The sequence below is a fragment of the Anneissia japonica genome, unplaced genomic scaffold (assembly GCF_011630105.1).
Source record: "Anneissia japonica isolate Jap-2015-1 unplaced genomic scaffold, ASM1163010v1 scaffold171446_len717541_cov154, whole genome shotgun sequence".
Lineage (NCBI taxonomy): Eukaryota > Metazoa > Echinodermata > Crinoidea > Comatulida > Comatulidae > Anneissia > Anneissia japonica.
Window position 1 is genome coordinate 58,395 of NW_022696538.1, and position 21,504 is coordinate 79,898.

Here is a 21,504-nt window from a genome sequence, read left to right on the forward strand (position 1 = left end):
TTCTTTCAATTTTTAAGGAAACTGATTGTAATTGCTCCTATGTGAGGCCTCATGAAAACATTTTGATAAAGGACTATAGTATGTTTCGGAGCAACACAATTGGTGTTATCGAAGAAGTGTCATTATTTTTATAAAGACAATCAAACTTTATTGTATTTTCAATTTTTAGTATTAGACAACTCAAAGAAAAATTAATCCAAAAGTAGGCTTTTGGGGGAAAGTTTTGTCCGTCTCTGTATTGTCATAGTGTTAACAGTTTTTTTTTTTTTTTTTTTTTTATATAAATGTTGAAATGGTACCTTAAAAATATAACGATTAATTTATTTGAAATGTGCGTGCAAAATACAAGTTGATTAATTGTTGATGAGGACATAATTAAAGTCGAAATATTGAATCTCAACAAGATAGAATACCTGCAGTACGGTATGTATTGTAGGCTAATTTCTTACCCGAGATTAATCAGCTGATCTATCGTATCGTTCCGTATGGCAAGCCGTTTTATCATATACCTCTAAATTAGTGTTAAGAGAAAATTCATTATACTTAATTTTAAATGCATTCCAATTAACTGAAATTGAATTAGTGTTAGTGAATACTTTGCAATTGATAGTTAAGTTAAAATGCATTCACTGCAATTCAATTGCAGTTAACTCAAATACAATTAATGTTAAGTTGAATGCAAGTTGAAAGTTGAATACGTATTACACTTAACACTTATTCAATTGCAGTTAACTCGGACACAATTCATGTTAAATTCAATGTATTTCCACTTAACACTAATTCAATTGCATTTAATTCGTATGCATTGCATGTTAAGTTGAATGCATTTCCACTTAACACTAATTCAATTCCAGTTAATTCAAAATGCATTTAATGTTAAGTTGAATGCATTCTACATAACATTATTTCAATTGTAGTTAACTCGAATGCATTTAATGTTAAGTTGAATGCATTTGTACTCAATACTAATTGACCAAATTTGGTATTTCCATAAAATGATTGTGATTGGCTGATTGCCCACAAGCAGTACAACATGAGCAGGCTTTCTGTGGTTTTACCTCCACAGGCCTACGTCTCATCTCGTAACAACTAATAATCTTAGCTATTTTTATAGGCCTACCACCAGTGGTGTATCTAGAAGTCTTGAAATAAGGGTGCTGATGGGGATTGAGGGCGCTAAGGTGAAATGGGGTACTCGATGATCAGTTCAGGGACGCTAAATCGCAAAATAAGGTGATTTGGATAATCCAATTATTTGCTTCAATTGAATTCTCTGTGAGCTTTTCAATCATGGGCTTTTTTAATGAGCTTTTTCAATGAGCAATTCAATCCAGGAATAAAATGAAAGTTGGGTTTAATGTGGAAATGATAAGTTTAAATGATAGGTTTAAGTAGGGTGGGGTCAATTGAAAAGGAATGTGACAATGTAAGTAGGGGGCGAAAACAGGGGTGGCGCAAGGTTTTGCCCGAAGAGAGGGGAGGGGGGGCGATTCCCCCAACGAGGGGTCAGATTTCCCCGACGAAAGCAAAATGGGCGTGGTCAAACTTCGATTAAAAGGATTCGAAAGTGGTCTAGGGAGCGAAGCTACCGAAAATTTTGACAGTTTAGGGGTTTCAAAGGCAAGTTTAATCGATTTTAGAGTCTACTAATATGTATAAGATACATAATTTTCCCCCCGACAAATTGCGCTTTTTCTCCCGGGCGGAGGACAGCTCTCTTGGCCCCGCCCCTCTACCCGCTGGCGCCGCCTCTGAGAGAAAAGAAGAAAAATAGGCTCCAAGCGGGCGCGTGTGTGCTTGACATGTTTTTTTAAAACTACTTTCAACTCATCAAACATTTTTGGGGGCTTCGCTACCAGGAAAAATTTCAAAGGATTTTAGGTTAGGCGACACAAGACCACACGAGCTTTGCTCTTGTCAGAGACATCGGAACCCCTACCCCCCCCCCCCCCCCGAGAAGGGAAACACTGACGGCCAGGAGGAAAAGAAATAAGAGTGGTAGGTTTTCAGTTGTTCTATCAAGGTTGCTCAATACAATTAAGACGGAACTAGAGAATATGGGGTTGTTGTGTAATACAGTAGAACCCCTATTAAGGGACGCCTTGAGGACCAAAAAAAGTGTCCTCTTAATAGGGGTGTCCCCTGAACAGGGGACCAAAAAACTGTCCCGTAATAGGGGTGTCCCTTGAATAGGGGTACCCTTATTCAGGGAACACTAACTAAAAACGTGAAATTGTCCCCTAAAATGTGACATACAATTCTTCATAATTTTATTTTTATTAACATAATTTGTTACAGTAGAATTATAGCTAACTAATAGCAATAATTTTCAAGGCAAATTCAATTCATTTATAATGAAATCAACAGAAATGTAATTAAAACAACAGTAGTTTTATATTTTCCCAATATTGTTTCATGATGCAATGTTAATGAATGACAATATTGGTTTAATACGAAGTAACACATATGCCTTACCGATATTCACTCTAAGGATTTGGGGAGAAAATTCTGGTTTATTGCTCAAATTTCAAATTTCAAAATTTAATTTTCAATTTAAATTTATTCAGAAAACCTCTGGAACAGAGAAGTAAAGCAGTAAGCCTACAATAACTTTTAAACACTAGAACAATTTCATTAAAAAGAATAAGTTATTCAAAACATATACCAGAATATCTGAAATTAAGAAGAATAAGAAAAAATTGGACAAATTCTCAAAGTACAAAATTCAATCAAATCAATAAGAGGAGAGAACAGAACACCACTTGATACAAGTAAAACAACAAAACATGAAAATACTTCAACACACCCAACTACTACCAAAACAAAGACGGATTATTTTACTTTGTTCAAAATTCTTTTTGCAATTTCAGTTAAATTATTATTATTATTATTATTATTATTATTATTATTATTATTATTATTATTATTATTATTATTATTATTACGTAGTCTAAAAAAAGATCGCAATTGACAAACAGCAGTAGAAAGGTGAAAATAGTTATAAAAGTGATAAAAGTTCCTTAATAAGTTGCTCTAAATGTGTCAATATTTAAAGTTTAGTGAATTTTTCTTATTATTATTATTATTATTATTATTATTATTATTACGTAGTCTAACAAAAGATCGCCCTTGACAAACAGCAATAGAAAAGTGAAAATAGTTATAAAAGTGATAAAAGTTCCTTAATAAGTTGCTCTAAATGTGTCAATAATTTTAAAGTTTAGTGAATTTTTCTTATTTTGAGACTGTTGCATTTGTTGTGATACAATAGAAAAAAATAAGTGTCCCCTTAATAGGGGTTATTTGAGCATTTGGCACACTCAGAAGGTTTCACCGTCCCTTTAATACGGGTGTCCCTTAATAGGGGTTGGCCGCAGTGTTAAAATATATATCGCTCCTCGTTTCAAGGTAACACAGACAAGACTTCGACAATAGCTAGGAAACTGCACTAAATAAAGGGAACAATGGCGCTTCATACGTACAGATAACAGAACTGTACGGTCGGTCATCAGTGGTCAGGGCTTACCCCTCACCGGAGGCAAAGAATACAGATAGCTCAACCTTCCCTAGTTACACTCGTGTTCCACAAGTTGTGTAGGCGGCCTAGGTAGGTAGTATTTCATGTCTTGAAACCATAATTTAAATGAAAAATGATGTAATTGTTCACAGGCCTTGATGTGATACAATAGAAAAAAATAAGTGTCCCCTTAATAGGGGTTATTTGAGCATTTGGCACACTCAGAAGGTTTCACCGTCCCTTTAATAGGGGTGTCCCTTAATAGGGGTTGGCCGCAGTGTTAAAATCGCTCCTCGTTTCAAGGTAACACAGACAAGACTTCGACAATAGCTAGGAAACTGCACTAAATAAAGGGAACAATGGCGCTTCATACGTACAGATAACAGAACTGTACGGTCGGTCATCAGTGGTCAGGGCTTACCCCTCACCGGAGGCAAAGAATACAGATAGCTCAACCTTCCCTAGTTACACTCGTGTTCCACAAGTTGTGTAGGCGGCCTAGGTAGGTAGTATTTCATGTCTTGAAACCATAATTTAAATGAAAAATGATGTAATTGTTCACAGGCCAGGCTTAGGCCTAGCTACTAGGAGTGAATACTAGGCCTAGTCAACCCGTACCCAAATTTTGCAGACCCTTAGGATACATCTTTGGCTAAACCCGTCCACAACGTAAACTAACCGGTACCCAAGTTTGATAAAAGATATATTTACTATATAGAATATTAATTTATGCAAAATGCAAACTGAAACTGTATTGTCTATTTAGATTGTAATTATATTAAACTATAATTATGAACTTAACTTACGGTTAGAGAGATAGGACAATAGGCCCTATTATAGGGCCTAGGCCTATTACCTTTGATAGAGCATGCATAAATCACTGAATTCATGATCGCCGCCGACCGAGACGCCGTATTGCTATTGTGTATGCATTTCGGTGGCGATATTAACAGCCGCAGTAGGGAACGCCGAGGTACACATTAGTGGTTTACTTTAAATGTTTAGAAAATAATTTTTAAAGGGTTTTGTATTTTTAAATACAGTAGATTTTTGTGTGTTTTAGACTTACCCAGGTATTCTTAAAACAAACTTTGTAGTGGGTGGATATGTGACTTGGGCGTGCACTTTTGGAAAGAAGCATGAAACTTTGTCCTAGGGTTTTTTTTAAACAGACAATCCATGCTGCATATTCTGGGCCTCTATGGGATCCCTAAAAAAATCATTAAAGCCATTTTTATCATGTTTGAAAACCCAACCATGCTACCTACTAATACCTGAAGGCCCAACTAAGTCTTTCACTACCAACTGCGGGATTCTTCAAGGTGACACATATTTCATTTCATTTTATTTTATTTCACACAACGAAAAAATACAATATAAAATTCTTCAGAAAAGTAAATAAGTAACAAGGGCAATGTAATCAAATTAAGTAAAATTAACAAATTATTAAATTACAGTAAATGATAGTAAGTGAAGATATAGTAATTAATAAAGTAATAATAATAATGATAATAGTAATAATAAAAATAATAATAATAAAATTTATAGTAATAATAATGATGATAATAGTAATAATAAAAATAATAGTAATAATAACATTTATAGTAATAACATTTATAGCAATAATAATGATAGTAATAATAATGATAATAATAGTAATAATAATAATAATAATAATAATAATAATAGTTTTGTTTGTTTGTTTAATTTATTTCTCCACACACGTGAACATATTAACATACACAACAAAAGCTTAATAGTAAAACCAACTAAGAATAATAGTACATTACAGAATAGTTAAGGTTTTAAGTCTGTGCCTCCAATTAACTTAAGCTAAGTAGTATTGAGAGTGAAAGAAGGCCTAAATTAATTCATCAAAACTATAAGGTTAATTACAAGGAGAGTGTAATATTTATAAAATAAGAAGTGATAGAAGAGATAAGTTAATAATAATAATTTTATTTGTAATTAAAACAAAAGGTCGTGAAATAAAAATAAAAAATGCAAGTAATAATAATGCAAGTAGTAAAGGCCAAAAATAATAACAACAATAGGCCGATAAAATAAGTGAAAAAGTACTAACAGCATCAGCACCCTACCTGTTTGTTATGGTGGTCGACTACTTACTGTACTGAGATTATCTATAGACATCAGGAACTCTTTTGGCCATAATCATTAAGCATTCTCTTGTATGCTCCAAAACATGAACAATAAAAAGGGAACTTGAAAAGAGGCTTCACTGCACTTACACTTCTGATGCGAGTGCAGAATTTGAACTGGAAAACTCATCCCACAAAAACTGAAATATACAGTGATCTCCCACCTATATCAGCCACACTTTGCAACACAAAAAATTCGATTTACAGGTCACTACCAGTGAGGTAGAGACCAAATAATATCTGATCTACGCTACTATGGCGTAATTCCTTTCAAAAATCTCGGCAAGGCGATGTCCGACCGAAACACCTGGCTAAAAGTTGTCAACTCCATCTTGGCTGCGGCCGAAGGATGATGATGATGATTATGATGTGGATAATAGTTAATATGGATATATTAAAAAGTCATTTTTCTTGTTTTGCGTCACTGACAGTGATGCTGGTTTTAGCATGGCAAGCTTGGGGCCGCCAAGGGCCCCAGCGGGATAGAGGTGAAGATCCCCAGTGGGGGTAGAGGCGGGGGGTTAGGCCTTTGCAAGCTACAGCCAGTTAACGGATTAGGGGACTAGATTAATTCATTATATAGTGCTTAATTTCACCAGGTCATAAAAAAAAATATATGGAAGCAAAAGTAAAAGCCATCCTTCCTTTTATTGAAATGTAGCTGAAAAGATTCATAACATATCAAAGTTTACTGTTTTAATAAGGGGCCCCTTAATAATAAATAAGGGGCCCCAGAGAAGGACTTTCACAGATGGAGGGTCTATGTACAGTACCTCAGCCCCACTATGGTTGTGACTGAGGTAAGAACATAAATTATCATTATGGCACCAGGACAAATTTAGTATTTCTAGATAAATAGGGGAAGAGCGCCCGCCTTCGATAGTTACAATTGTACTAATAGGCCTAGTAAAAGAATGTCCACCAAATTATCGATGGCAGTCAGGGACCGGAGCGTCGTGTCTTCGGGGCACAGTGTAGGCCCTGTCTCTTATACACATCTAGATGTGTATAAGAGACAGGTATCAAATAGTATTTTCTAACTTGTATATATATTGATGATATCCAGGGTCCAATCCCTGTCTCTTATACACATCTGATGTGTATAAGAGACAGGCCCAGAATGCCTCAAATGTTATGTTCGGGAGTCTAGAACACAAAAATTTCGCGGGGGCATGCCCCGGACCCCCTACGACAGTGTTGTCTCAATCGGCCCAACTTTCGGCCACCCCATTCCGGCCCACCCTTTTGGACATTTCTGGATCCGCCACTGAAAACTATAAGGTTAATTACAAGGAGAGTGTAATATTTATAAAATAAGAAGTGATAGAAGAGATAAGTTAATAATAATAATTTTATTTGTAATTAAAACAAAAGGTCGTGAAATAAAAATAAAAAATGCAAGTAATAATAATGCAAGTAATAATAAAAGGTCAAAAATAATAACAACAATAGGCCGATAAAATAAGTGAAAAAGTACTAACAGCATCGGCACCCTACCTGTTTGTTATGGTGGTCGACTACTTACTGTACTCAGATTATCTATAGACATCAGAAACTCGTTTGGCCATAATCATTAAGCATTCTTTTGTATGCTCCAAAACATGAACAATGAAAAGGGAACTTGAAAAGAGGCTTCACTGCACTTACACTTCTGATGCGAGTGCAGAATTTGAACTGGAAAACACATCCCACAAAAACTGAAATATACAGTGATCTCCCACCTATATCAGCCACACTTTGCAACACAAAAAATTCGATTTACAGTGAGGTAGAGACCAAATAATATCTGATCTACGCTACTATGGCGTAATTCCTTTCAAAAATCTCGGCAAGGCGATGTCCGACCGAAACACCTGGCTAAAAGTTGTCAACTCCATCTTGGCTGCGGCCGAAGGATGATGATGATGATTATGATGTGGATAATAGTTAATATGGATATATTAAAAAGTCATTTTTCTTGTTTTGCGTCACTGACAGTGATGCTGGTTTTAGCATGGCAAGCTTGGGGCCGCCAAGGGCCCCAGCGGGATAGAGGGGAAGATCCCAAGTGGTGGTAGAGGCGGGGGGTTAGGCCTTTGCAAGCTACAGCCAGTTAACGGATTAGGGGACTAGATTAATTCATTATATAGTGCTTAATTTCACCAGGTCATAAAAAAAAATATATGGAAGCAAAAGTAAAAGCCATCCTTCCTTTTATTGAAATGTAGCTGAAAAGATTCATAACATATCAAAGTTTACTGTTTTAATAAGGGGCCCCTTAATAATAAATAAGGGGCCCCAGAGAAGGACTTTCACAGATGGAGGGTCTATGTACAGTACCTCAGCCCCACTATGGTTGTGACTGAGGTAAGAACATAAATTATCATTATGGCACCAGGTATACACATCTAGATGTGTATAAGAGACAGCTCTTTTAGTCAGCCACTGATTTAGTATATTGATTCAGTATTTATTTGACAATAAAATCTCTATCAGGTCTACTCGTATTTTCTAACTTGTATATATATTGATGATATCCAGGGTCCAATCCTTTAATAATTATTAATTAATGACGCAAAGAATATACTATTTGATACATTGTAAACATAAACTCTAGAGTAGTAGAATCATTAAAATATTAATGAATGATACTGGATGAATGTATACGTTCAATAATTTTTTTTTTTATTTTATTATTTTTTTACCTATATCATCCCTGGCCCCTGTCGACCAAGGGCCCTTGGGTGCTTGTCCCGTAAGCCCAGGCCTCTCGATGCCACTGAGAGAGAGCATGGTGAAATTTATGTTTATTGTTAAATTTTAATCTCGATTTACTGCAGTGTATATAACCAATTTTTTTATTTATTAATGTTTCATTTATAATAAAAAAAATTATGTATTTTAATTATTTTTATGCTGTTTATCCTGATATAAATACAAGACTTATGGACAGTGAATAACAAGGAAGTAACTTTGTTGTACAGTCTGTTTTAAATGTTAATAAGTGAAACACAATGGATGTTAACTTTGGTTTACTAACTTATCACCTAGTCTCCTATTATTACAGGTTTTAAATATGGCAGTATTAGTTGACAGAGCTGTGTCTTTATATCAAGAGTTCTCAAGGCTGCCCTCTGTCACAAGTGGCAGTATCTACTGTAGTATTGGCAGTTGCTCTGCACAAGGCAGAAAGTCTTACACGGTTACATCATGTTGGAGTCAACGAGACCTTCAGAAGATGGAGAATGTTCAAAGCCTAAGACAGCACCAGGTCATCACAGATAATCATGGTACCCCAGTAGAAGCCAGCTGTGTTGGATTTCCAACTGAACGAAAAGGAGAGTAAGTAAATTTGGGGCTTTACTGTAGTTTTAACCGTTTGTCTCATTTAAACTTTTTATTACTATATAAGTTTAAATTAATCATTAAATTAAGTTAGGGAATTCAAATATTGAATTTATCCAATCCATGATTTAGATGCATCATTTCACTAAAAACACTATTTAACACAAAAACAAAGGACTATGGCTGACAGGCCAGATTTCCGTGACAAAGTGACAAATGTCCGCACTGATAGTTTACCAAACAAAAACACTAATACATACATATTTGAATATAAAAATATCTCTTGAAGGTTATAGACATATTTACAGAGCATTGGTTGAAATACATATTTAAAAAAATTATTTAACACAAATGTCAAATACTGAGGCCTACAAAGTACTACAGTATACAAACATTGTTGCTGTTCTTGCTGCTACTGTTTTTTTTGCTATTGTTGTTGTTGTTCCTGCTGCTGTTACTGTTGTTGATCCTGCTATTGCTGCTATTGTTGTTGTTGCTGGTGGTGTTGTTGTTGGTGGTGTTGCTGTTGTTGTTGCTGTAGTTGTGTTGTTGTTGGTGGTTTTGGTATTGTTGTTGCTGGTGGTGATAGTGTTGGTGTTGTTGCTGCTGGTGCTGTAGTTGTGTTGTTGGTGGTTTTGGTATTGTTGTTGTTGGTGGTGATAGTGTAGGTGTTGTTCTTGTTGTTGCTGCTGGTGCTGTAGTTGTGTTGTTGTTGGTGGTTTTGGTATTGTTGTTGTTGGTGGTGATAGCGTTGGTGTTGTTCTTGTTGTTGCTGGTGCTGTTGTTGTGTTGTTGTTGGTGGTTTTGGTATTGTTGTTGTTGGTGGTGATAGTGTTGGTGTTGTTCTTGTTGTTGCTGGTGCTGTTGTTGTGTTGTTGTTGGTGGTTTTGGTATTGTTGTTGTTGGGTTGGTGGTGATAGTGTTGGTGTTGTTCTTGTTGTTGCTGCTGGTGCTTGTTGCTGTTGGTGCTGTAGTTGTGTTGTTGGTGGTTTTGGTATTGTTGTTGTTGGTGGTGATAGTGTTGGTGTTGTTCTTGTTGTTGCTGGTGCTGTTGTTGTTGGTGGTTTTGTATTGTTGTTGTTGGGTTGGTGGTGATAGTGTTGGTGTTGTTCTTGTTGTTGCTGCTGGTGCTGTAGTTGTGTTGTTGGTGGTTTTGGTATTGTTGTTGTTGGTGGTGATAGTGTTGGTGTTGTTCTTGTTGTTGCTGTTGGTGCTGTAGTTGTGTTGTTGGTGGTTTTGGTATTGTTGTTGTTTTGTTGTTGGTGGTGATAGTGTTGGTGTTGTTCTTGTTGTTGCTGTTGGTGCTGTAGTTGTGTTGTTGGTGGTTTTGGTATTGTTGTTGTTGGTGGTGATAGTGTTGGTGTTGTTCTTGTTGGTGCTGGAGCTGTTACTGTTGCTGCTTTTGTTGTTGCTTTTTCTGTTCCTTTGTTGGCATTAATTGCTGCTGTTGTTGCTGCTGCTGCTGCTGTTGTTGCTGCTGCTGCTGTTTGCTGCTGCTGCTACTGCTACTGTTGTTGCTGATGTTATTCTTTTTATTGTTACTTTTGTTTTAATTATCATAATGATAATGTATCCATTTGTAATGATTACTGTACTTTTATTAATGGCTTTAGAAATTTAATTTAAAATTTAAAAACACTGTTGCTGGTAATTAAAGACTATAAACAGATGTTAAAAGTAATGCCAATACGTAGATTACTAAGATGTTGTTCACCATTGCTGTTGTTGCTACTGTTGCTGTTGTTGCTATATTGTTACTTTTGTTTTTAATTTATGCTAATTATTATACTGATTACATTAATATAATTATGGTTTTATAACTTACAGTAATTTAAAATTTAAAACACTAATTGCTGCTAATTAATGACTGCATAAATTTTCATCATAGGTTACTAAGACGTTGTTCACCATCTGGTAAACTGGTTGCTATCATTAGAAAGATAACAAACAAGAAAGGAGATGAAAAACAGTATATTGAGGTAGTGATTCTCGTTCTACTCAGAAGCACTTTTATGTAGCTGTCTGCTCATTTCTAGTGTAAAAGGTGGATCTGACTAATACACTACCCTACCACTAGATGCCAGATAAAACTCTTGAGTTCTCAGTAAGCATGTTCTCGGTGCAAGGAAATAGGGTATTTTAGGAAATTAAACACTCATCCAACATGGATCCTGAATTTGTCACTAAGCCGTGTTCATGTTTTATTCATATTGTTCTTGCAGTGGTGCAAGCACTGAATTATCACAATTTTGACAACAAAGTTTTATAAAAAAAAAAAAAGAAATTAAAAAAAACCCAGAAAACATACACAAAGTGTAATTACGAAGTCAGACTGTGAAAAAGACCTAAACTAAAGAGTAACAGTAAAATTTAAATTATAATAGTTAATTACAAATATCAATAAAATTAAAATTAGATAAAAGGAAGTTAACATTGAAATTTCATACTTAATCAAAATATAGAAGTGTAAAATTTGGAGAATATTGCTCAATGTTTATGGATTATTACTTATTGTTAAAAATATATGATTATATGAAACATAATAATTATAATACAAAATCAACAAAATGTTAATAATACTACATTTTTTTTTATTCATCAATTTACAAAGTTAGAAATTTATTTAATTTATATACATTATTTACAGAAAACATTAAAATTAACTTATACAAAATATATAAAATTACAACATGAAATCAACATTAATTATTAATACATTTTTTTTACATTAATTAAAAATTTACAAAATTAACATTATTTAATTTATATACATTATTTGCAGGAAACATTAATATAACTTATACATAATATATATGGGAACATCTCATAGTCTCAAGCTAACACTACATTCAAAACGCTTGCGTATTTCTATTTTTTTTATTTTTTTTTTAAATTTACAATTCAACATTCTACATATTGTAGGGAATGTGGATTTTCTAAACCTTTCAAACTTACAGAGGTTCTCATCAAATTTACTGGAGTTTCGTAGTGCCCTTTTACATACTTCCCCCCCTTGTATTTAGTATAGCATTATAGCATTTCATATAAATTCGTACTAAATTGAAGCAAAAATTTACACTCTCTAATTTTAAAGTTCCTCTAATCATAAAAGTTCTAATGACCTACGATATGATTCAACTTGTGCACCCAATATTATTCTGCTCAGCGTTGCACTGCTTCAATTTCAATACTTAAACAATTTGGCAAAGGTGAATGCAATACTGGGCTTGCATATTCAGTTATTGCTCTTACAAAAGTTGAATAAATTTTAACAATTGACTCCTATCCATTCCAAACTTTTTCAAACAGGTGAACATGTACAGACGTTTACTTGCAGCAATATGTCACAAATATGGACGTCCCACTTTAAGTTGTACAGGTGTAATTAACACTGCAGTAAACACTGCTTACTTTAACACTGCAGTACCTGCTGCTTACTTGGACTCAAATTTAACGCTGGCCATCAGGCGCAAGCTCGGTGGTCTAGAGGTATAATGCAAGACTAGTGATCTGGAGATCGTGGGTTCGAGTTCCACCCGAGACCAACTTGTGATTTTTTTCGCAATTGTTTTCAAACGTACTGAGTATTCAGTACATTTTCCACGTCAGGTAGGACAAAAATTACATATACATGTTTCTCCTGACTTTCTCTCTTTCTTTGAAAATTTGCCATTTGATCCTTTAATAATAATAATTCCATACTTCTATAGCACATTCCGCAAAAAACCTCAATGCGTTTACAAAAAGAAAAGAAGACAAGCAGTAAATAAATTTTGACTTAAACTACGGTACTTTAACTAAAAACAGTTCCGAAAAAGCATTTGCACTATCGGTATAAGTATCCAGAACAGAGCTCCACCCACCGATGTCGAAAGCAACGTCGCTGTCACACCCAGGTGCACGGAGGCACTCCGTTAGGCAGTATGCTGGGCTCCGGTAGCTTCCACCTCAGAGTAAGTCCTCAGCTCTACTATCGTGCACTGCAAAAGACAACGTCGTTGTCTCGAGTAAGGAACAGGTGGGGCCCCGCTCTGGACACTCCACAAACAATAGGACATGCATCACTACCCCAGATGAATTAAGGAAAACATATCATGCATATTCAGCATTTTGGAACAGAAAAATTTTTCAGCAGGGTTTTTAAAGAATCAATAGATACAGCCGATTTAAAGTACATTTGCAAACGAACGAGAGCCATAACTCATCCTCATTTTCGTAAATTCAAGATTGAGTTGAGAAGAAGATCGATGTTTCCTTTGTCAGTACATAAGTGGGGATGAGCTCTGAAATACACGATGGAGAAAGATTGTGAATGGACTTGTATGTAAGAAGCAGGATCTTGAAAGCCTGTTTTTGGAATAGCCAGTGCAAGTTTTGAAGAACTGGTGTAATATGGCTTAGAGCAGCAGTATTTTGTACACATTGCAGTTTTGAAGTGTGAAATGTGAGTTTTTGGAAGGTTGTAGAGTAGACTATTAAAGTAATCCAGCCTTGAGGTTACAAATGCATGAACCAGTGTTGCAGCAGACCTATCGTCCGGAAACCTACGGATTCTGCCAATTTTTCTAATGCCCAACATTGCTGAAGAGTTCATTGAAATGAAAGTGACAAAATCGAACCTATAACACTTAGCTTTTGGACTTCAGCAGACACATTCATCACCGAGTTGCCAATATGTACACTACGATTCATCTTGGAAAAGTGAGAGACATAGTGTATGAGCTTTGATTTGGAGTCATTAAGTTTCAGTTGATTTGTTACCGACCAAGATTCGACATCGGACATGCAGGATTTTATTCTATCAATGGCTGCGGAACGCTCAGCTGGTGAAAAAGAAGTGTAGATCTGAACATCATCAGCATAAAACATGCATTGCATACCATGGGATGTGATGATGTTGAACTGTCAATAATGTTAGTATTAGAAAATATTAAACCTAATTCATTACTTGCATTACAGCTACAAAGCTACAATGTTTGCAAAATTGGTCTATACTATTGTTTAACGAAGCATTTCTTATATGTAAGCTACACCCATTGCTTAACAATATGCTGAAAGCTTCAAAGGAGTTTTCTTTGTTTTTGTAGGTAGCTTTGATCAGTAGGGTAAGAATGCTTTGATCTTTATAGTTTCATAGCTATGTCACCTACTAGGGGTAATGTTTTGATTGCTCAAACACTTTTGGTACTTGTGCATAAAGCTTGATAATTTTTCATTCTTGATGATGACATAATTAATGTCGGAATATTGAATTTCAACACGATGGCATGCATTTTGATACTTGAAGTATGTATCTCATTCAAGATTTTACTCCTCACATACAAGGCTCTCAACCATAATGCTCAACAAACATTGTTCAACTTTTGTTCAAGTCTTGTTTTGCAACATGTTTGCGGTCTCTGAGATCAACCACTGACACGTCTATACTATCAGTTCCCGCATCACGTCTCAAGACCTACGCCAACAGGGCATTCTCTGTAGCTGCCCCGAAGTTGTGAAATTCATTACCGACTGATCTTCGTGAGGCACCTTCACTCCTTGTATTTAAAAAGAATTTGAAGGCTTATCTCTTCAATCTTTGTTAACTTTCTCATGGTTAATAATTCGCATTTATTAGTTAATCTCTGTAGTTAAATTTCTGTAGTTAAGCTGTTCTGTAGTAAAGTATTCTTTTCCCTAAAAAGTCGCACTTCTTACTTGAGGTAGCGCTGCCAACTTAGCAGTGCACAGTAGGGAAGCCATAGGCTTATCTGTGGTGGAAGCCGCTATATAAATATATGACCATTGTATTATACTATCTTACATGTTGACTTGGTTTGGCACACGGGAAGGAACCTAAAAAAAGGGTTTGGCAGTCAATGTGTTAAAGGTTCAAAATGTTGACAGATTTGTGCAAAGTGTAAATTTATCATCACGTATAATGTTGGGGTCATTTTCTTCAATCGCTAAATTTAATCTTTTCTTTTTCTTTGTGTTCCCACATATTTCACCAACTTTTTGGATTGCTTTGAATTGGCATTCTGGATTTAATCAAATTCATATTTACCATACTTAATTTAGCTCTTTTGATTTCCCATATAACCATATTTCTAAGCACCTATTGCCGATTGGAGTCTTAATTACCATGTTCATAGAAAGCTATCTGCCTTTTTTAATCTTATCCTTATCTTTATGTTGGGAGTGATCGAGTGTACCTTTATTTTACGCAACGGGGAAGCATTGGCTATATCCTGTCTTTAACTCAGACTCCAAGTAATTGGTTTTAAGATCAGCATCGGAAATTTCATTCCAGTTCATGTTAATCCACTGCCCAAACTTGTTATTTGCCAGAAAGTTGTCTAAACGTTTTAGTGATCATACCAAATTTGACTTTTACAAATCCCAGTTTTGGTTTCCAAACAATGGTTGCATGATCGCTTTGCCCAAAGGGCGAATAAAACACGGGTCTTCATAGTAGTTGGAGAGGTTTATTATCATTAAATCCAAAATATTGTTGCCTCTTGTTGGTGTTTTCATAATTTGTTTTAGCCTAGTGGATGTGCAAAATTGTGGTATTTCCCTCCCAACTTCATTAAAATCACCACATATCAGTATTTTGCTGCAGTTGGTGATCTGGTTTTAATAGCATCTATGTAATCTTTGAGATAGCTTAGCAGTGCATTGTAAGTACTAAAGATTTCTCTGGACTATGATAAACAACTCCATTGGATAGCCCTGAAACTGACCAGTTATCACATGAGAGATTTCAAAACATCCAAATGCAACAATAGCCAAGATGTTATGGAATCTAGAAAGTCTGTTTACCATATTTGGGACAGCTTTCATACCAAGTTCAACATATTCTACAACAAGCCGATATTATTAAAGTGTTTCATAGTGAACCCAACAAACTATCCCAGACTCTTCAAACACACAAGGGTAAACCACCAGCACAGAGCCAGCCAGGAGTTCATCAGATTCCATGTGAGTGTGGAAAGGTTTACATTGGTGAAACAGGACGTGATCTCCGTACTAGGCTCAAGGAACACCAAGGCCATGCTAGGAGAGGGGAACAGCAAAAGTCATCTATAGTCATGCATTCCCACAAAGAACAACATCGTGTATGTTGGGATAAATCTGATCTGGGGATACGGATTTTATGCCACAAGCTCTCGACACCGTCTGCAACACTTATCAAGTCAATATCGGATGCAATTATATTTTCCTTGAGTAATGTCGCTACATCCATGATCATCCCGTACTGCTCTTCCCCTTTAATAGAACAGATCATAATCATCAATCGCAATTTTATGTACGTTTTTGTTATTTGCCCAAGAATCATTCACTAAACCTACTGTACATCCACATTTTTATCAATCATAAACACTGACATTTCTTTGATTTTATTCATCATCGACAATGGATTAATGAGCTAGGAAACTGAGACCTATTTCTACTTCGGAGGGGCAAAACGCTCACCTGCACTAAATTGCTGTATGTTGGTTTAGACACATCAGTTCGTAACAAATAACTAGGTCTACGTTAGGAGATAAGCACAATAATTCCTCGTCACTTACTACCGTGAACACCACGTTTTTTTCTCCAACACTTACGCTTCTTGTTTAGACCACCACCCGTGGACCCATTGTTAGACAACAGTAGGCATACACCTGTAGTTGTTGCATGAAGTGTTGCATACCATTGCTTCAGTGTGGCCTAGATGAGTTGTCAAATTCCACTATAAAAATTCACACAAAAATGCACATCTACTGTAAGTATCCAAAACAAGCCACCAAAATGTCAGAAATTCACAAAATATCCAATATTGAACAGATTGTATAAGCAAATCCATTACTGGTCAGAAAGCGTTGAAAATTAGCACTGCCGGATGATGCCTTCGCATAATTTAATTTCCATTACTGGTCAATGACATTTTAAACATCTTAATTATTGGTAATCATTTAATTAATAATTCAACAAATCAAATTTGATATAGACTATCTGAAGCCACTTTACAGGTAGCTTGCTTGCCACTATTTAGCAAAGGCACTTTGATTATTTAACATAACGATCTGAATGGATATTAACCAAAAACTGCCTAAACCTTGGGATTTATTTATTTATTTATTTATTTCAACAATATTTTGTGAGGGTGGTCCATCCAGACGGGGCTGATTATTTGGGACCCTCAAAAACATACAAAGCAAAAACAATAGAGTACAATTACAAAAACAAAGTAAATAATTAAAAGACGTTAAATAGAATTAAAATAAACCTAATAAACAGAAAAAAATTTAAAACGTAATTTAAAAAAAACAATAAATATCAAAGTTAAATATAAATTAAATATATATGTATTACGTTAAAGAAACAAGATAATTGAAGATTTAATATAATGTACATTCCAATAATTATAAATGAATACACATAACTAAAAGAATTAAAAAAAAACAGAAAAAATTATAAAAGGCATATTTTGAAAATATATAATAGCAATAAAAGTAAATGTGATTAAAATAAATTTGTTACAGAAACAAGATAATCAAAAATCACAGGGATTGTCACCTGATCTGTTCATTAAATAGTTTTTGTCCGAATTTCACTCATCATATATTCAACAATAATGTTTTTAAAAGTGATTAAATGTTTTTCTTTCTGCCCTAATTAGGTATGGAATTGTCAAAAGATGTTAATGACAATTGATGTTGCAGCTGCAGACGAACATGGAAAAATCTATGAGGATGGTAATTCTTTTAACTTAAGGCCAACTTAGCCAGCCCAGCGTGATTTGTTGTCGCCTCAGGTCTGTTTGAGAGCTAAACACAGACACTGTTAGATCTTTCCTACGCAGCGCGCCCCCAGCGTTATCTTTGTATTTGTGAGGTAGAGCGAGCTTTGACATCGCGTCGGCAGAGCGAAGCTGGCATCAGTTGGTGATGCACGCATATTATATTGATGGTTAGAATACCAAATTTGTGAGCGTGAATGCTTCATTTTATACCTGGTTTTCAGTAGCAGATGTTTACTGGTGAGTTAAAGACTATAATTAACTATATTAGGATTCGTTATGATCTGATTTTATTTGGTAATTAAGAATTTAATAAGATTGACATGTTGCTTTGAATTCGCCATGTGTTTCATTGTTTTTTGAGAAACGTTATATTATGAGTATCTATACCTGTCTCTTATACACATCTAGATGTGTATAAGAGACAGGTGGTTGTTTAACATATCTTTGTTAGGTTTTTGTTATTGCTATTGTTGTTTTCATTATTAATATTTACCAACAATATCATAAACAATGCTACCAAACAGTCGACATAAAACAAAATGAAAAGGTATTTTATGAGTAGGGTGGAAGTTGTTATTGTTTTAGGAGGCATGTTTTTCGAGAAAGCCAGTTCTGAATTACATTTGTACATGTAAATTTTTAAGCAACATTAGAATGGAGCATTTCCGGTACAGGATTTTTCACACTGAAAATTTTAAACGATTGATAAGCCACTACAATTTTAACTTAGTATGACAATAAAAAAGTAAATGAAGCATTTATTTTATGACAACTGCGACCCTTCCTACCTCCTGTCTCTTATACACATCTAGATGTGTATGCAGATTCTATTTGTGGGTTTTGAGGTGCAATATCAACTTGGGTTTATTCTTCTTTTCCTTAGAGCAATTTGGATGTATAGAATGGTCAACCTCAGAGAAGAAGTTGCTGTATGTTGCTGAAAAGAAACAACCAAAAACATCATCCTACTTTGAATCCAAAAGTACCTGCAAAGAAGATGGAGAAGATGTTAAGGAAAAGGTGATTACTGAAAATTTGTTTGAGTAGATGGTAGTTTAAAGTCCAGAGCCTATTTTATTTGACAAAAACATGTGACATGCCTAAATATGGTCAAATGATGACATTACATCATGACCATATATAGGCACCTCATAACTATATTTGAGCATACAACAGTTATAATACAAGAAACTTTGATAGTGTGTACAAAGAATTGTCTTGGTCTTTGTTTGGAATGATGATGACATAATTAATGTCGAAATATTGAATCCCAACACGATGGCGTGTATTTCAATACTTGGAGTATGTATTATACTTTCTTGATAACTTATTTAGTAGTTCAAAGTATGCAATTCAGTATTTTGCTAATTTTCCAAATTTTACCACAGACAGGACAGAAAAAAATACAGCAAATCACATATGTTACAAATACCAAAAACAATTTAAGAGATGTTTCTACGTAAATGTATAATTGATTTTCTTGAATTTAAAATATACCAACTATCAGCTGATTTAAAATACAAATAATTAATATTTGGACCATTGAAGCATTTGTTTTAATATGCCTCTTGCTAAAACATGCATTTATCGTTTATCACGTTTGTTGTTCTACTTTTTTCAGGGAAATGAGTTTGTCTATCGTGAAGACTGGGGAGAGCAACTGGTTTCTAAACACATGCCATCTCTATGCGTGCTTGACATTGATAGTGCTAGCATTGCCCCTCTAGAAGGCGTGCCTGATGATATTTCACCTGGACAGGTAGGTTCTTTCTTGATATTAATAGTGGTAGCATTGCTCTTTTGGAAGGCGTGCCTAATGATGTTACACCTGGACAGGTAGGTTCTTGCTTGATATTGATAGCGCTAGCATTGTCATGGAATTTTGGAAGGTGTGCCCAATGATATTTCACCTGGACAGGTAGGTTCTTTCTTGCTGGGATGTATTTTATACAAGTTTATTTTTCCTGGATTCTGTATCAAATGGATACTGGATGTGTGCACTATATAAATCTTTTTTTTAAAATATAAAATAAATGAATTCAATATTCTCATCTATGTAAGAACTGAAAATCAATATATATATTTTCAGTGATGATTGTATATTTTTTAGGCATTGTGGGCTCCAAATGATGAAGATGTGATATTTGTTGGATGGAAGAACTCAAGTTTTAGACTTGGACTTAGATTCTGTCCAATGCGAAGGTAAATATCTAAGTGCGGTTTGGCGCAGTCGTTGTGGTTCTAAACTTGAGGTTGGGGGTTGAATCCCTCGCTGTGCATCTTGTGTCCTTTAGCAAGGCACCTACATTTGTGAGTGCCATATGATCGAACACAAAAGTCGGGTGAGGACATTTCTAGCTGCAACATCATGGAATTCTGTCAGAGAGCTGTGTATGTGTTCCATATGTGCTTTTGGGTGCATGAAACGCTTTATTATATGTTTAACATATCTTTGTTAGGTTTTTGTTATTGCTATTGTTGTTTTCATTATTAATATTTACCAACAATATCATAAACAATGCTACCAAACAGTCGACATAAAACAAAATGAAAAGGTATTTTATGAGTAGGGTGGAAGTTGTTATTGTTTTAGGAGGCATGTTTTTCGAGAAAGCCAGTTCTGAATTACATTTGTACATGTAAATTTTTAAGCAACATTAGAATGGAGCATTTCCGGTACAGGATTTTTCACACTGAAAATTTTAAACGATTGATAAGCCACTACAATTTTAACTTAGTATGACAATAAAAAAGTAAATGAAGCATTTATTTTATGACAACTGCGACCCTTCCTACCTCATACACTTTGGCTTTTGTACATTTGCATTCTTGACCTAACTGAATTTTTTCCCTTCAGACGAAAAACTTGTCCCCTGTAACCCATAATTTCAACATTTCCCTCCTTACATTCCACATCATTTTATCTGGAAAAAAATAATTGTATTCAATGACAAGATTTATGTTGTTTTGTATGTTATTAGGCCTACTATTACAATGTGAGGTTGCGTCGGGAAAATATCATAGTGATGTTTTGCCCTACCTGACGTGTTATCATACTAAATAGAGAGGTTTCGCACGCGAACGAATACGTGTACGCATATGTTTAGCTATCTGTAACGGTTCATAGCCATTCTGCGTTTTTCGCAATCACAGCGCAATTCAAGTGTAGCCTAGGCCTAAGGCCTTAGCTTAGCTTAGCTACTACAGTATACTCTGTTCTCTTCTCTCATCATGTTTCTCAAAGTTTTATTGGTATATGTAAGGTTTTGGAAACTGAAATTGAAAAATTTTAGCCAAAAAATACTTCCTTTTTTGGTCAAAAGTGTTAGTTATTTTGTGACAGGTCCTATTGTTTATGACCCAAAAGTGCCTGGCTGCAAGTAGGCCTAGGCTTACACAAAATCACGCCACCATCAAGGTCAATGCACTGACGTTTTGATACCCCAAAATGAGACGCATCCTATCGTAATTTGTTGTCTTCAAATGTCACAAAGATAGCACAAACATATTCAAAGATACATTTTTTTTTTACACTTAAGTAAAATGTGAAAAAATAAACGAAGATCCTGCTAGAAATCCAAAATTTCCCTACGCGTTTTTAGTGAGCAACTTGCACAGCAAGAGTTTCGAAACCCTGAATTCAAGGTTGGGAGTCCAAGCCACAACCAATGCGCCAACCACTTCCACAACTAGCCTGATGTCTTAACCACTAGGCCACCGAGCTTGCGCTTGCT

The 21,504-nt window shown here is 35.1% G+C and overlaps 1 protein-coding gene across 1 annotated transcript in view; it reads left to right on the forward strand.

Moving 5' to 3' along the window:
• Positions 1 to 3,841: 3,841 nt before the first annotated feature.
• LOC117102103 (acylamino-acid-releasing enzyme-like) overlaps positions 3,842 to 21,504 on the forward strand; it is a gene marked incomplete in the record, with an annotated part of 39,720 nt that continues 22,057 nt past the window's right edge. Inside the window, 7 exon segments of the mRNA XM_033242304.1 lie at positions 3,842 to 4,019; positions 8,723 to 8,997; positions 10,889 to 10,979; positions 17,648 to 17,723; positions 18,654 to 18,790; positions 19,392 to 19,529; positions 19,881 to 19,972. Of these exon segments, the coding sequence (XP_033098195.1) occupies positions 8,732 to 8,997; positions 10,889 to 10,979; positions 17,648 to 17,723; positions 18,654 to 18,790; positions 19,392 to 19,529; positions 19,881 to 19,972 (800 nt within the window).